The 16601-nt window shown below is 31.3% G+C and overlaps 2 protein-coding genes across 5 annotated transcripts in view; one reads left to right on the top strand and one right to left on the bottom strand.

Annotated features, from left to right (window-relative positions):
- The first annotated feature begins 372 nt into the window (after positions 1 to 372).
- Positions 373 to 14063, top strand: LOC115244691 (protein quiver). Of its 2 annotated transcripts, none has more exons than XM_029822561.1 (5): positions 373 to 1015; positions 2296 to 2438; positions 4837 to 4884; positions 6732 to 6878; positions 7142 to 14063. In XM_029822561.1, the coding sequence occupies exons 2-5, from the start codon at positions 2414 to 2416 to the stop codon at positions 7396 to 7398; spliced, it is 477 nt and encodes a 158-aa protein (XP_029678421.1). In that variant the 5' UTR covers positions 373 to 1015; positions 2296 to 2413; the 3' UTR covers positions 7399 to 14063. The 2 variants fall into 2 exon arrangements, with proteins under 2 accessions (XP_029678421.1, XP_029678422.1); XM_029822562.1 differs by lacking the exon at positions 4837 to 4884 and adding an exon at positions 5725 to 5772.
- An 89-nt stretch (positions 14064 to 14152) lies between these two features.
- The window catches only part of LOC115244690 (histidine decarboxylase), a 25309-nt gene continuing 22860 nt past the window's right edge, over positions 14153 to 16601 (bottom strand). For 2 of the 3 annotated variants that reach the window (XM_029822558.1, XM_029822559.1), the window contains exons 12-16: positions 16417 to 16526; positions 15957 to 16127; positions 15642 to 15718; positions 15415 to 15538; positions 14997 to 15337 (exon numbers count right to left, since the gene is read on the bottom strand). In XM_029822558.1, coding sequence (XP_029678418.1) covers positions 14997 to 15337; positions 15415 to 15538; positions 15642 to 15718; positions 15957 to 16127; positions 16417 to 16526 — 823 coding nt within the window. Of the gene's footprint in view, positions 15338 to 15414; positions 15539 to 15641; positions 15719 to 15956; positions 16128 to 16416; positions 16527 to 16601 lie in introns of all 3 variants that reach the window. The other variant, XM_029822560.1, reaches the window with a different exon arrangement.

Genomic DNA, 16601 nt, shown 5'->3' on the forward strand with positions numbered 1-16601 from the left:
AATATTAGGTAAAAGCTCTCCAAATTTCCATAATTTAACAATCTTTCTTGAAAATTCTCCTCTCTGTATAGTGTCTCAAAATTTCTATTTTTCTATTGAAAATATAATGGCTTAAGTCGATCTAAATTTAAAAAATAATTATCGATCGTATAATATCAAAAATATAAAATTGACATATTATTTTTATTATATTTCTATAACGGATTATTCTACTTTCTATATTTTTTCATTTTTCATTTACTATTTATTCATCTTTTATACTTAATTTAATAGAATCCAGAATTTTCTCATTTTTTCTGGCTTTCAAATTTCACTGAAAATCTATGCCACAGACTGCGCAAGCGTTACTAATGGGCCGACCTGCTTACCTTCGTCTATATAGAAATCTTGACATCTTTTTTCATTAGCCTCACATCAGTCCTATGGCTGATCAAAAACTTACACGACCACTTCTATTTTCCAAGCTTCATGTTGAATGATATCAGCGAAAACTATTGTGCTACCATGCATGCTTTGTCGAGTAGCAACAGCTTCGTCGGTATAGTTGCCGCAATGTGAGCACGTGGCATAAACTGGCGACTCCGTCATATTGATCGACCTGAATCCGCGCTTTAATCGGCGCGTCGACTCGCGCACTTGTCAGTTCCCTGAAAGTATCTGTGTACCCCGCTTTTACGGCATAATCGCGGCCGCGTAGTCGCACCGTGGCATCTCACGAAACTGCATCGTGCTGCATCGTGCCCTCGTTAGGCTCGTTTCGCCATCGCCATGCACCGATGATGTAGACTCGTCGATAGACGCGCTGAGGGGTTCGAGCTTGAAGAGAGTGCATAGGCGCAGAAGGGTGCCAGATATCGTTGCAGGGTCGACAATCGAATCCGAGATCGCAAGGAATGACAGTAATCAGTAAAAGAAAATAGACTTTGTGTTCAAGACATCTTTAAAAAAAGAAGGATACTAGTGTTTGTCAAGAGAAAATTGAAACTTCTAGATCTGGTGGTGCAAAGAAGAAAAAGTATGTGCAAATTATTAAATTTAAGTCTATAAACGCATTTAAAAAATCTGCCTTACAGCCTGAACACAAATAACGCAAAACTTTTCGATTACAATACAATATTTCGATTTTATGTAGCTTTAATCATATGTTTCCCTGAATATAGTTAAATAATTATTTTTTACCTGTTATTATTAATATCAAACGATGCAGTTGCATATGAATACTGTATAGATTAAAAAAAAATTGAATGCAGAATTTTATATCTGTGAAATCTTTATACAATTTTGAAGTGTGATTATATAAATAAGCAATTTCTACTTTAAATTTCTACTGTAAAATAAAGAAATAAGCAAATGCTTTATGGTACAGAAAAAAATTAATTCTAAATATTTGTTAATGTGTTAATTCTTATAAAAGAATTATATTATTTGATTTATTAAATTTCTATTAATCCTTTTTTAAATCACGTATTTTTTACAGAGCAATAACTTTCATCCCAAGTTTATAATTAAAATATTTTATGTCATGAGAAATATTTTGTCAATTTATTTTTTAACAAATAGTGTATTTATTTAATATGTAGTTTGTTCTAATTGAAATATTACATAATTTAAATAAAATAGTTTTTTAGTGTTTAAATATATTTGGCATAATAATTCACTACATTTTATCTACACTATAGAATTATCATGAAATCCAATATTGCTGAACCTCATGACTATTTAAACGATTTAGTGCGTCATTATTTCATTTAGCTACTAAGTGCCTTAAATTGAGTACTCGCTTTATGACAATTCTCAAATACATACGCGTTACCATATGCACGCGTTATCATTTCTAAATGTAAAATAAAAGACGCAAAAGATACAAACAAAAAGAGTTACCAACTAATTTAAAATGTTATTTAAAAAAAAAGCTTTTGTGTGGATCAATTTTTATTTAATGGACGCACACACACATATATAATACATACAATAATATATTAATTTAATAATTTTTAATATATAAAACTATTAAATTAAACTACACTAGTAACGAATTACGACAAAACATCTTTTATTAATGCAAAGAAAAAGTAATATAAAAGAAATATTTTAATAAATAAATGAAGTAATAACTAATTCACATACTTATTTTAATTAAAAATTTACAATTATTATTGTCTCAAAAGCATAAAATAAAATCAATGAAAAATATTTATCATAAATGATATTCTAAAGCTAGATCTATGAATCTTTAAAGATCTGCTTTTAGAGATCTGAATTTCATTATTATAAGATTGATTTGCGTAATTTCAGCAAGATTGTCTGAAATATATGGCCGAATCAGCTCGTGCTAATCGAGCATTGTTCGATGCTTGAGAAAGTCTCGATATGACACAAAGCTAGACGAGGTATAAGGACATCCGCCGTCAGGATGTGGACAAATCACTTGATAGTGGGTAAGTGCGTCCTTCACGAGCTTTTTATTTAATACCGAAAGATTTTATATATCTCTCTCAGGAAGATAACATTGGAAGAAGCTTTTCACTTGCGCAAATATTCGAGCATATATTTAATATCTAGCTTCTATGGCTTGCAATTGGAGAACAACCAACATAATTCTGTTACTTGGAATTTAAGACAAAAAATGTCATAAATAAAATATTAAACCATATATTATATAAAATATAGGATATGTTTTCCTTTGAGCGCAAATTGTAAGTTAACAAAGTATCGCGATTGATTACGCATCGAGACGTCGGTAACTCTGGAAGAGTTTAACTTTATAAATTTTAGCACAACTCTTATTTGCAATTGCTATAAATCTTATTACGGGTCTAGACCCGTAAATGTTATTACGTATTCGATTAATCAACACGCGTACGGCCGCTGCCTCCGTGCTGCTAGGTACGTGGACACGTACGTACGTAACATGAGAAAAATCCGCATTTGAAAAAAATCTAAAGGGCTGCGTATAAAATATAGATATATATCAATATTATATTGTTTCTTAATTAGTCATATAAAAATAATTATGTTAAGAAAATATATTTTCCGAATTTATAATTTTTTTACAAATTTTATATTAATTGAAAATACAAATTCTTTAAATTTAATCAAATGCGGAAGTTTATTTTCCAAAAAGTGCGACAGGCATCTCCAAATTTTCTTGTTCATTAATTCAAATACATTTGTCTTGAATATCTTATCTCATTCAATATGATAAAATATGCAAAATATATTATAAAATATAATAACATAATTAATATGTTTAAAATAAATTAATAAAGGCTCTTATAAAAATATCATCATCAGAAGGAGACAAAAAGCAATCAAGAGTCAGCGCAGTAATTTGTGCGCATATGTTTTATTAAAATCAAATTACATTGATATTTTAACTAAGTGACACAATCGAAAAAGCGTACGTTTCGATCTTTTTTTTGGACCATCTTTAGCGCAATTACAAAGTATATGGAACATATTAAATCAAAAATGTAATAATAATAATACGCAGAACAAAAATAAGTCCATGTTGTCAGAAGGTAAATGTTATATAATGGAATTTTGAGACAGAAATATAATATTTTAAAATATGAATGTAATTGTAATGAAACATATGCGCACAAATTACCGTGCTGGCTCTTGATTGCCTTTTGCCACTTTTGTATAATTAATATGTGTTTTATTGTTTGCAAATTTATTTTAGTATTTTTTTTTGCTTGTATTCTTATACTTTTCCTTTCGCTTATATATTCCGCACATTTGTTACATTTTTTATTTGATATTCCATGTTCACATACGAGAAATTTTTATATTTCCTACAAATTACGTCGAACTCTGTACAACTGCTGCATAACAATCACCACCGAAACATGCCATTCAAGCATAAGAATATCGATTCAGTTCACTTACCTCTTACAGCGTTTGCTATATACTTAAGTTCGTGTTCTACATTATGCAGCAAACCATGAGTGAAATGCGATCTTCCCCACTAATTTAAATAATTCTTACACATATCCCACAGAAGTTTTTAATCCTTTGCCCTTTTACACCTACGCGTATTACACCTATGCAAAAAATATATAATTTTAAATTACTACCTACACATATGTTATTATTATAAATATGTAACTTTAAGCACATTTAAATATATCATGTGTTATGTGTGAAATCTATATTTTATTTTTTCAATGTAGTTTTTCAAGATGAAAGATTATTGTATAAGCATATAAAATAAAATGTGTCTCTCAAAGCTCTTTTATAATCAATCAAGAGTGCGGTCGAGTTTAATTGTTAAATTACAACAGATATTACATCATTTTCTGTTCTATACTTCGTTCTATATACTGTATGCTTTGTGTATTCTATTTACATCCCTATATTGTATGCACCATGTACATATATGCCACATATTCCATTTCCACGTATATTCCATAATCCTACTCTACATACTGTATTCTCGGTCATGAAGCACCGAAATTTTTTATCATACGTTTATTTATAACTTATAAGGATAAAAAGTCTAGCAAGTTTCAACTTATACAACGATTCAACAAATTTGGACGTGTCTGCCGCATTATTCCTCTTTGATCAATTGAGTGATAGCATTATTAGCTAGCGCAATTGTCAGCGGTCCCAACATCATTAATACCAATACGCTAGAGTCGCGCTATAGAGGCAGTAGCGGTTGTAGTGATAGTCGTAGCCACCGTAGCTCGGCTGTATAATAGCGCTAGTCGCTTGTGTTATCTGACTCATTATATACACATATACATCAAGTTACTTAAACTAGTAACCTGCGTACACACATTGTCAACGCACATTGCCTAAATGCAGTAACCGATCTTTCGTTTTCAGCGGCAATTGTACTCGCGGTTGCCAACGTCTGTCGTGCGGAGTGCCAGAGTGAGTGATTAAGCCAGCTTACTCTCCTCGGTGTGCCCGTGCCGTGTCGTCGGACTCGTTCGCTAGGGACTCGATGAAGCTCGATGCGTCCGCGGCCAAGTGACTCTCGTCAGAGTACTCACTCCCAGGATATCCTCGGGGGCCGGGGAAAAAGCGTTCTCCGCCGGAATTAATCGGCCGAGTTTGCTTTAGACCTGAACTGGACGAAAAACTGGGGAATTCGTTTATTATTAAGAATCTGTCACTTGAGGACTATTTCAACAATCGGATTTCAACAATTGAATTTCCGATAAATCAGGAATAAAATCACAAGTGTCAATCGACCTTAGTTTAACCCTATTCTCGTCCAGTCTTATCGAGCACACAGCCACGTCACCGAAGCATTCGCGCTTCTTTATTGTGCCGTGAAAAACAAACAATGTCTTATATTTGTTTTTTAGAGCTCGCGCGCGCGCGGGCGCCCATTGATGCAAAAAATCTTACATGAGAAAATGTGCACTTGGAAAGCGATGTGTTCGCGAAGTAAAAATCTTTAGCCTCTTAGGCTCTAGATATCTTAATCAGCGCGAGATGACAAATCAAGATTAAATATATAATTTATTCAAATTGAATAATTCCTAATCTTATGTATTTGATTTTGGATTTGTTAGCTAAAGTCATTTATAACCGTTTGTTTAATGCTAAACATATAATTGTTTAAATTAAAGTTTGCTACAAATTTGTACATAATATTATGCTCACTATTATTATATATATTCTATTTTACAAATATATCTGTTATAAATGTACACATTGTCAACGCACATTGCCTAAATGCAGTAACCGATCTTTCGTTTTCAGCGGCAATTGTACTCGCGGTTGCCAACGTCTGTCGTGCGGAGTGCCAGAGTGAGTGATTAAGCCAGCTTACTCTCCTCGGTGTGCCCGTGCCGTGTCGTCGGACTCGTTCGCTAGGGACTCGATGAAGCTCGATGCGTCCGCGGCCAAGTGACTCTCGTCAGAGTACTCACTCCCAGGATATCCTCGGGGGCCGGGGAAAAAGCGTTCTCCGCCGGAATTAATCGGCCGAGTTTGCTTTAGACCTGAACTGGACGAAAAACTGGGGAATTCGTTTATTATTAAGAATCTGTCACTTGAGGACTATTTCAACAATCGGATTTCAACAATTGAATTTCCGATAAATCAGGAATAAAATCACAAGTGTCAATCGACCTTAGTTTAACCCTATTCTCGTCCAGTCTTATCGAGCACACAGCCACGTCACCGAAGCATTCGCGCTTCTTTATTGTGCCGTGAAAAACGAACAATGTCTTATATTTGTTTTTTAGAGCTCGCGCGCGCGCGGGCGCCCATTGATGCAAAAAATCTTACATGAGAAAATGTGCACTTGGAAAGCGATGTGTTCGCGAAGTAAAAATCTTTAGCCTCTTAGGCTCTAGATATCTTAATCAGCGCGAGATGACAAATCAAGATTAAATATATAATTTATTCAAATTGAATAATTCCTAATCTTATGTATTTGATTTTGGATTTGTTAGCTAAAGTCATTTATAACCGTTTGTTTAATGCTAAACATATAATTGTTTAAATTAAAGTTTGCTACAAATTTGTACATAATATTATGCTCACTATTATTATATATATTCTATTTTACAAATATATCTGTTATAAATGTAATACACTTAAAAGTCATATTTAATACTAAGCGCGGAGTCAAAATAGGGATCTGTGAAAAAATTGAGCACTGTTGCTCACGTAGATGAATCATTATGTTTTGACTTCGTGTACATTCTTTTCCGAGTGCGATAAAGGCGATGCATGATTTTTGAGAATGTTTCTATTCGCAGCTCGCTCCATTTACTGTTACGAGTGCGACTCATGGACGGACCTCAGGTGCAAGGATCCTTTCAACTACACTGCACTACCCAGGGACCAACCGCCCCTGATGACCTGTAACGGATGCTGCGTGAAAATGGTCCGCAACGCGAAATCACGTGAGTATTTAATTTCACTAGAAAAGTTTAATTCTCTCTCTCTAGAAAAAATACAAATTCCTATATTAGGTTTTAGATTTATTTTTAATTTATATAGATTTGAAGGAAAAAATTTAATCAAATAAAATCTGGTATCATTGTAAAAGATATGTATTTTATATCTTATATTGTATTATAAATTATATAGATATGATTATGTGGAATCACAATTTTATAAGACTGCAGGAATTTAATTGCTGCTTATCGTTCTCTTTTGCTTGCAGCGTATGAGAGCGTGAGGAGAACCTGCACCTCGCAGCTACAAATAAACTTATTCATGGTGGACCACGTGTGCATGATGGAAAGTACCGGCACTGGTCACATGTGCTTCTGTGAGGAGGATATGTGCAATCGTGTACCCCCGACCTTGCGCTCGAATCCCGTACTCCTGCTGATCCTGTCGACCATCCTTGTTCTACGCTCGGCCGTCTTAGGAGCCTCAGCTTGCTTTGTAGAACGTTGCCATGATCACGTCGTATAACACTAATTAACTCGATCCACCCATCGCAGTGGCGTCCAATCATATCCTTCGTAGAAATTCTAGCGAGTCGACAACACGACCACTCGTCGGAACGAACGATCGAGCTGGCTTCGATCCTGAAGGCTAGATCCTTCGAGATGTAAAAGAAAAAGGTAGCCGAGAGAAAGTAAAAAGCGATGGACGATCGACGTGTCGTTGTAGTTATCATTAATTTTGTGCCTCTTTCAAACGCACGTCGTCGATCCATCCAATCGCGTGTAGAAGTATAAAATATATTTCTAATCTATATATGTATATATATATTTATGTATATTACATTATATATATATATATGTGTGTATATGTATATATATATAAATTTTATCAAAGTTGCATATCTTACGATAGATAATAGATGCATAACAGAGAATGCGAATGTTGAAATGAGCTTGATACATATTGAACGTTGCAAAGAAATATATATATATGGATAGTAGATCTCTCCGCAAAAATAATATTTATCTATCTATTCTTATAAGAGATTTTATTATGTATTATAATGTTAAATTAATTTTACATACATTATACTTTTAGGAAAAAGAAGTTGAGAAAAAAGCTGAAAAAGAGTTAATATTAATTTGCATTCTATGAAACTTGGTCGTATTATATAATTGTAATGTTTAATTCTATGATATATGATAAACAGAAAAAAATTCAATTTTCTTCGACTGCGAGAATTGCACAATCTGTGTGCATCGTTCGTTCCGATTACTGGCCTTAGATAGCATCGAGAATATCTAAGCGTTTCTTGTGTAGAAATCATCCCGACTGTCCAATCGATTTCTCTGACGATTTTGACACGAGTTCGAGTTCTTTGTTAGTTGCTCTTTGAGCAAGCACGGCTAGCATCTTCGCAATGCATTCGTGATATAAGCTCTGAGGAAGGAATTTTATTAAAAAAAAGGAAAAAGTATAAAATAAATGTTTAAAATAAAATATTGAATATATATATATATGAAATATTAAATATCTATTGAATATTGAATATTAAATATCATCATCTGTTTGAATGATGGATCTAAACTACGTTTGTAATATAAAACTAAGATAATACAATAATTCTATTAGAAAGAACATTTTCGATTTATACAATAATTTTCTGACATAAAGCATACAAATTACTCCGAGTTATTTACCTAAATTATGTAACTTTGCAATATTTCTCGTTTAAATTTAACATCCTTGGTGCTTTATATATTCTGCTATGTATCATAAAATTTAATTGCACTGCCCAATTTTAGAATTAGAAAAGAATATTCCATTGAGTAAAATTATCATCAAGATTTACTGAAATTGAACTCCTTCCTCGGCGTTGTCGTTGCATGTACTCAACCGTCGTCTGGGAACATCGATGATGGATTAACCGTTTACCCTAATAGTACTACAAAGAGAAAAACCAATGTGGATACTCTAACTTTCGGTTTTTTCTCACGAAAATGCACCTCACTGTGTCGTTTCTCTCATTCTAATGCGACAATGTTTGACGCGACTGGTCGAGTTTCGTATGATGCGAGAACTTGTTGAAAAGCACAGTAACATTGCACGACGTATGGACGCCGGTCTGTATATAAGATGTAAAATTTAAAAAAAAAAATATTTGCATATAAGAATACTCAAAAAATTTTTAATTTTTAAATAAAATTAAATAAACAAATTAAAGTTTTATTAATTTAAAAATTATAAATTTTTTTATGCAATAATGCAAATAATGTATAAAAAAAAGTATTGAAAAGCAAATGACTATAATCCTTCAAGATAATTAGAATTTTACATGACATATAACAGGGAAAGAAATTGAATAGACATCTTTCCGAATTATATTTTTGCGTTTATGTCTATCGCTTTATACATGCGTTATTTTCTGCAATTATCTATTTAATGAACTTGGTATCGCATGTATATATCAATTCTCAAATAATTATTACACGACGATAACGATGATATTATGAGGAAAAACGGCGCTCATTCGTCAAGCAAATTTTATCGATTTAGCAAAACGCTTCCTTGATTCTTTTACTCAATCACAACTCTTATTCACTGTTTTTCACACCGTCTTTCTATCTCTTTCTCTCTTTATCACACAGCCTGATTCTTTACCTATGCACTCTTTTTTCGTTCTTTTCATTCTTCGACAGCGCAACTTTCTCGTAGATATCTTGTCCGTTCGTTATTCTAATAAAACATTCTCATACTTGAAGTGACGGGAAGGCATTGAGTCTATGATAGAAGAAGCGAGCTTGTATTATAGAAAGACTACTTTAGATGGCATGGTTGCAGCATGCACATCCAACAGACAGCACCGACAGATGCAGAAAGAACCGGCCGGGGGACGAGCAGCGAAGATGACGTTTTCGAATCCCGGAAGTTATCTAAATATACATATGCGCACGTTTTTCGAAACAAATAGAATATAATTAATTTAACATTATAATAAGTTTTATAAAAAACATTTTCTGTCTAATAATTCTGTCTAATTTTGACATATAAAGATTAAAATAAACAGAAAGATTAAAATTTTAATATTCAACTCTTTGAAACTTTAAAAATAGTGAAAATTTTCATGTTTTAATTCTAAGAATTTGAGAATTGTTTTAAGAATATCAAATTTGGATTTAAAATTCTTTTAGGATTTGGGAACTTAAAGAATTTTGAAATTTGAAAAATGAAAGTAAATATCTAACAATACGAAAATTTTTCTAAACATCTTCTAAAAACGGGCGCACACTCAAGGGCATAAATCAATACAGTGATGAAGTTTCAACTTACAATTAGAAGAAAAGTTGCGTCATAGACGAAAATGAAGTTGAGTGCATGGATTGTAGCGTTCACCAGACTGTACGAATTATGGAAAGTCAGCGCAGAAAAATTTTATTTTTAATCGCAATATCTTTAATCATAAATCTGAATTTCTATTTGCACACAATAAAGATTAATAGATTAATAGAATGTCTCATGTGTATGTATGTATGTATATAATCATATATTTTTAAGAAAGAATGAAGAATACAAAACATACACAAGGGAAACAAATTTTTCAAATGTCTCACTATATAATTGAAATTTCTGCTTCTAAGTAAAGATATTTCTCTTTCTCAATTTCATAACATTTTTTATATATATCTACAGAATATATAATATGCTTTATAAAATATTTTAACTTAATTGATTTTTAAATAACTGTTTCCATTACTATCTCAGATAAAATATTTTATATACAGCTTATTTAACTATGATCCAATATGCAGGGAACAGCTTTGGCGTTTGACTTTCAAATAGCCGTACAGTAACACCTTGCATGAGACTGCATGATCCTGTCGTTATTATTCTTGCGTGTGAACGAGTATTCCACTTCCACAGTCACTGGTCGAAAGCGAACAGCGTTTTTACAACCAATTCTTGAATTTTATGACATATACATTATTGAATAATATACGTAAAGTTATATACGTGATCAATGAAATCTAAAAGATTCAAAGTTTTTTCCACGCTTATATAGATCCAAAAGAATCACGCTGCTGTTTCTTTCCATCCATGACTTGTCCGAATGCAATAACAACAAGAACAATAACAGCATTAACATAAATAACAGTTATGACAACTATGACAACTATAAATAACCCACGATACCTTCCACCCCGACGAATGCAACGCAAAACAGACGAAAAGCAAAGCACAACGTGGGCCTTCAGCTTCGTTTGTGCCGCAATTAACGAGCCTGTCGCTTCTGATAAAAATCGTGTTTAGTTGTTAAATCGAATTTAGTCTCACTCGTTCGGATCTCAACTATTTAACAAGGAAAACTGTTGAATCGTCGACTCGTGGCATTCGAGTCTGGTATACATCAATTGTATACAGCATTATTTATATACATATAATATAAAATTTCACTTCGCTAGTATTGTGCCAACAATACGGAATGCATTGGTGAAATGACTTTATTTTTTAACGGGATGCAAATCATGGTATCTCTACCGTTAAAAAATATTGTGCAAGAGTGAGTGCAAACAATTTAAATCACCGTTTGTCACTCGATGATGATGCAATCGTCGCCTCTGCCGAATGCAATCATCGATCGACGAAATCGCTCGCGACTGGCACGGCCAAGCTGAACGCGCATGTCCTCACAGAGAGGCTTTCAAAGCGGAGCCTCTTGCCAAATAAACTTCGGTGCTTGCTTGACCGATGGCGAGCAGACCGACGTTTCTTTGGCAAGCCATGCGGCTCGTGTCGCGTCATTTGTTCATTGTCGCACGCGCGGCTGCGAGGCTATCCGTCCACGTTTCTATCGCGATCTATGCCGCTCTTATATCTCTCCATTAACCCTTTGGGTTTCCTCTGTTTCTTCAGTCTATTTCGTCCAACATCCTTTAATCTTCCAATTTAACGCGTCTTGTTTTTATATCAAATATAAGCGCTCTTTCCGCGAGGAAATTGCTCGGATTGAATTGTGCTAATTATACTCGATTTTTTTCAACAACTATCTCATAAATTGATATTGATCTCTTATGAGAATAAGTTTCTTTGAGTTAAGCAAAAATTAAACGCAATATTTAAAAAGAACTTATTTATATCTATAAAAAGGGACAAGTTTCTTGCATATAATAAAAATGTCGCTACTCACGTCACACTTTATTGTAAAGTTATAAAATATACGATTATAATTTATAAAAAAATAATAAGAAGTAAGCTAAAGCTTGACCAGTTAAATATAATTATCTAGTTTATTAATTATTTCTCTTGTAAAATTCTGAATCATAATCCTAATCAAAATATATACACAGAATATTTGCTAAAATGTATATATATATATATATATTAAATTTTGAAATAATTTTGCATTGGATTCACAATCCAATGAGTTATCTCTGACTAGCAATTTTTTATTATTCTATCATGATCATAAAAAAATAGTGATCGTGTTAAAAAATTAGTTGATAAATGTTGGAAAACAAACGATTCGAGAGAGCACATTTCCTCGTTTTACATCTGAGTCGCAACGAAAACACGAGAATTTCGATATTAAATCCTCGCTTACCAGTAATAATCGGTACTAAACCTGGCCTCGCAGCTGAAAAGTATCCACGTATGTAACTAGTAAATCAGTTTATTTGCGATATGTGGATTATTTAACTTAGCAACGACACGCAAGGACGAAGATAGATATAAGAAAAAATATTTTAATCCTTTAACTCGATGACTTAAATTTCTAATTTTATATATTAGAAATGATTATTTGTCTTATGATAAATTGAAAAAAATATAATATTGCATAAATCAAGAAGTGAACTCAAAATGACAGTTAAAGGATTAATTTTTGGAATACGTTGTATTCCTATGATATTGTACTTCTATACGATACATGTGCGATTGTATAATTGTATAAGTATATATGTATGTATAAGAGATAATTGAAAGAGGTAACTTTAATTTTATTATAATATATCACAAAGTCGTGACATGTGTTAAATCTTATTTCTAAATATAAGAATAAAAAAGGCGATTATTATATATAATATATTTGTTATCGCCTATGTTGATAGAATGTAAAATGACGATAAACGTGTTCCTCATTCTTAAATCGTTAAATAATTAACGTGTTTTACCATATCAATAGGCTTTAATCTATTTTTCATCAATTGAATTTCCATCAAAAATATCGACTCAACTTCTATTAATTAAATCGAGCTAAATTTTATTTATATAGAAGAACAAAGAAAAGCTTCTCTCTCTTATTCAAATGTATTTATGATATTTATCTCCTTGCTTTTAAATTATTACGACGTATTCTGCCGCAAATTTGTAAATAGCTTTGCAAGAAAAAGGAGGAAATATTTTTTTTTTAATTATATAATAAACTAACAAAAAAGAGTTAAATGTATGTATATTCCATGATTTTGAATTTAATGATAGTAAATATAAAATAATTCTTAGATAAAGGATAATTCATTAATATCTTATGCTCAATTTTGTATCGTCACTTGTGTGACAAACAGTTTGAAAAAGTTACAATATTATATTTCTTGCAAAGAACTCAATGAAAATGTTATATGAGGTTGCTGGATAATGTAGAATTAAATAAATTTTCTCAATTCCAGATATATTAATTAAACAATATATTTACATTGAATATTAATATTCTTATATGTATTTATCTTTTCATTAACTTTTAGAGATTATTTCATAACTATATTACTCATATTAAGCTATATTACAATGCCAATCCAGATTTTAAGTTAATTTAAAAATACATTATATATATATATATATATAAAATCAAAGTTTCCTTGATAAAACCAACTATAAATTTAATTATACCATTAAATCCATAAATTCATGTTTTACATAGAATTACATATACGACCATATTTGTAATCACTATTTTATTGTTTATTATGATCAATATTACGAAATTTAAATTTATTTATTGTTTTAAAGAACCAGCACACAAAGCGTTTTAAACATTTTAGTATTTTCATGATTATGCCAATAATTACCAGTAAGGAATAATTAAGATTTGAAATAAAGTAAAATACTGTAAATAGAAGATATAAGCAGAGGAAATGCTTAAACAAAATGTTCTCATTTGTATATATAAATGTTATAAATAAATGAATGTTACAAAAATATTTTTTAATTTCTGTAGATATACAATTATTTCTAGCTTAAAATTTAATGTTTTTTTTTTAATTTTTGATATAATATTAACTTTTTTAATGTGATGTTAATTATAAATATTTTTGCAGGGACTTTTTAAAAGATGCATTTCTATGATAAAATATGCGTATCACATTTTTTTTATACTTATAATATATTTTTAAGATTTTACGAAAAAGAGTTAAAGAGTGCGGGTAACAATCAATATACCATTAAGTATTTTGTTATGTTATGCGTTTATTTGATTTCATACGTTTTTTACAAATATTGCACTCTACGCCGTCTTGATCACTACAGTTTTTCTAACAAGTAACAGAAACCATAGCAATATTAAAAATAAACTTATTTTTTATATGTTATTCTTTTAATGCATTCATGTAAAGACAACACTACAGAGTTTTATAGATTTAGTTATTTTAATAAACAATAAAATTTTTAATTATATATTTTAATTAATTAATTAATTAATAACTTTAACAGAATTTATTAATGCGTATGTATTTATTTATTTCAAATCTTTAATTTTTCTTTCTCATTCAGAAATATTCCATCCTTCAAAAAATTGTAAAATATGTAAATTTACTGTGTAAATATTTTTAAGATAGATATTTTTTTAAATCTTTCAATAATTTTGAAGTCAATCTTCTAATTAATCACGAGTTATTCTATTACTTTTAAGATTTTTACTTAGCGAATTAATGTAACTTATTCATTACTAATTCCGCTTGATATCAGACTGATCATATGTATATTGCAAAAATAATTGAATCATGTATATTGCAAAATAATTGAATCATGTATATTGCAAAAATAATTTTAAATTATTAAATTGCAAACGCAAAAGTGGCTTCGAGTGCAAATGAGTATGCTTTTTAACGTATGAAGAATACGTAATGCCGGACTAATTACTGACGTGTAGAGTAGTGACCACATTTTTTACAGAGCTCCTTATTGCCGTCTTGATCTTCTTCATTTCCTTTCTCTTTTATCCATTTTTCTCTCAAAACTCGAATGGGCTCTAGATCACCTGTATAAGGTCGACTACCGATAGCAGCTATGGTCTCACTTCTGGGAAAGCCTACGTTGGCCGAAGCAATGGTCACCGGGTTATTGTCATTGTCTTCGGCATCAATACTGACTAGTGTACCGTTTACCACTGCGTAATTTGAACCGGCCTTCGACAAATTCCTATAGCATGCTTTGGAACTATCAGATTCCGCCAAGTTGTTATGAACAAGTAATTTATCTGTAATAACCATATTATAGATTCTGCAACGCATTATCTTATTTTTACTATTTACAGTAATCAATATACATATATACCATTATCAGATTCGCTCATTTTATCGACGTCGGATATTGATTCGTATGCCCCGGTGTATTCATCTTCTTTCATTAATGGTAATTCGGAAGGAGAAGCCAAAAGTGGACGGCTGCAAACGAATCCCTAGAAGACACATGTTCACAACATCATGTAGTTACTCAGTATAATTTCATATATACAAAGTACTCTTAAAATATAAAAATAAAAATTAGCGATTTAAGTATACCTGGACGAGATCCATGCGAGAATCCAAAGAAAACTGTTTGCCTGACATTAGTATCCCGCGAATACGACGACGCATGGCTAAAATAACAAACATGAGATGATATATCGGTCTATAAATATAGAATATTGATTTTGTTTTATTATGAAAGGAATATGCACATTACAAATAGATATATGTATTTTCTTATTTTTGTAATCCTGAGTAGATTCGAAATTTGTATTGGTGAATAAATTTTTTACACACATATTAAAACATTTCTCTAATGAATATAGTATAACAATTCATTTCGAATCACACAATATATGAGGTATTTACCTGGACTATCCCTCGCCTCGAGGTTAATCTTCCCAAAAGTTTTCATGCATTCTTCAAATACATCGGCCGTGTCATATATGGCGGCAAAACTACCGTTCACGATTTTCGGTGACATCGGCGAATTAGCCAATAATAAGCTCGATCCGAAATTTTCATTCTTCTGTCTCGTATCTTCAAATCATTAAAATCAACTTTATATTTATTACAAAAAGATTGTTTACAACTCATTTTTATATAGGAAATAATTTTAATTTGTTATATATTAAACAGACATAATATAATGCAAAATCTTTTTAACATGCACATTTATTTTATGTGTCGATTCATGATTTATATCTCTATTTATATCTCTACTTTATTTTACTGGAAATTTCTTTTAAAAAAAAAAACAATTTAAAATTATTGTTATTAAAGATTTTTGCCTGTCAAGTTGTTTGAAGGTATTCCGACTCGTTATTACCTGCGAGAGGAACTCTGGCTCGTACAGGTGATTCAGAAGTATCACCCAAAATCTCATTCGCGGTATTTCGTATTTCTGCCCAATCTCTTACAATGTCTTGATTTGTCGTGCTAAAAGAATAAATTTTTACTTATAAGTATGTTACGATAAAAACGTGCGCAAGCATTAAGATATATATATATATA

The sequence above is a fragment of the Formica exsecta genome, unplaced genomic scaffold (assembly GCF_003651465.1).
Source record: "Formica exsecta isolate Colony F162 unplaced genomic scaffold, ASM365146v1 scaffold83, whole genome shotgun sequence".
Lineage (NCBI taxonomy): Eukaryota > Metazoa > Arthropoda > Insecta > Hymenoptera > Formicidae > Formica > Formica exsecta.

Bases quoted from the DNA above. Each gene is read 5' to 3' on its own strand.
- LOC115244691 (XM_029822561.1), top strand. From the start codon at position 2,414: ATGTGGACAAATCACTTGATAGTGG. The intron at 2,439-4,836 runs GTAAGTGCGTCC...TTTCGTTTTCAG, and splicing joins GACAAATCACTTGATAGTGG to CGGCAATTGTACTCGCGGTT. The intron at 6,879-7,141 runs GTGAGTATTTAA...TTTTGCTTGCAG, and splicing joins GGTCCGCAACGCGAAATCAC to CGTATGAGAGCGTGAGGAGA.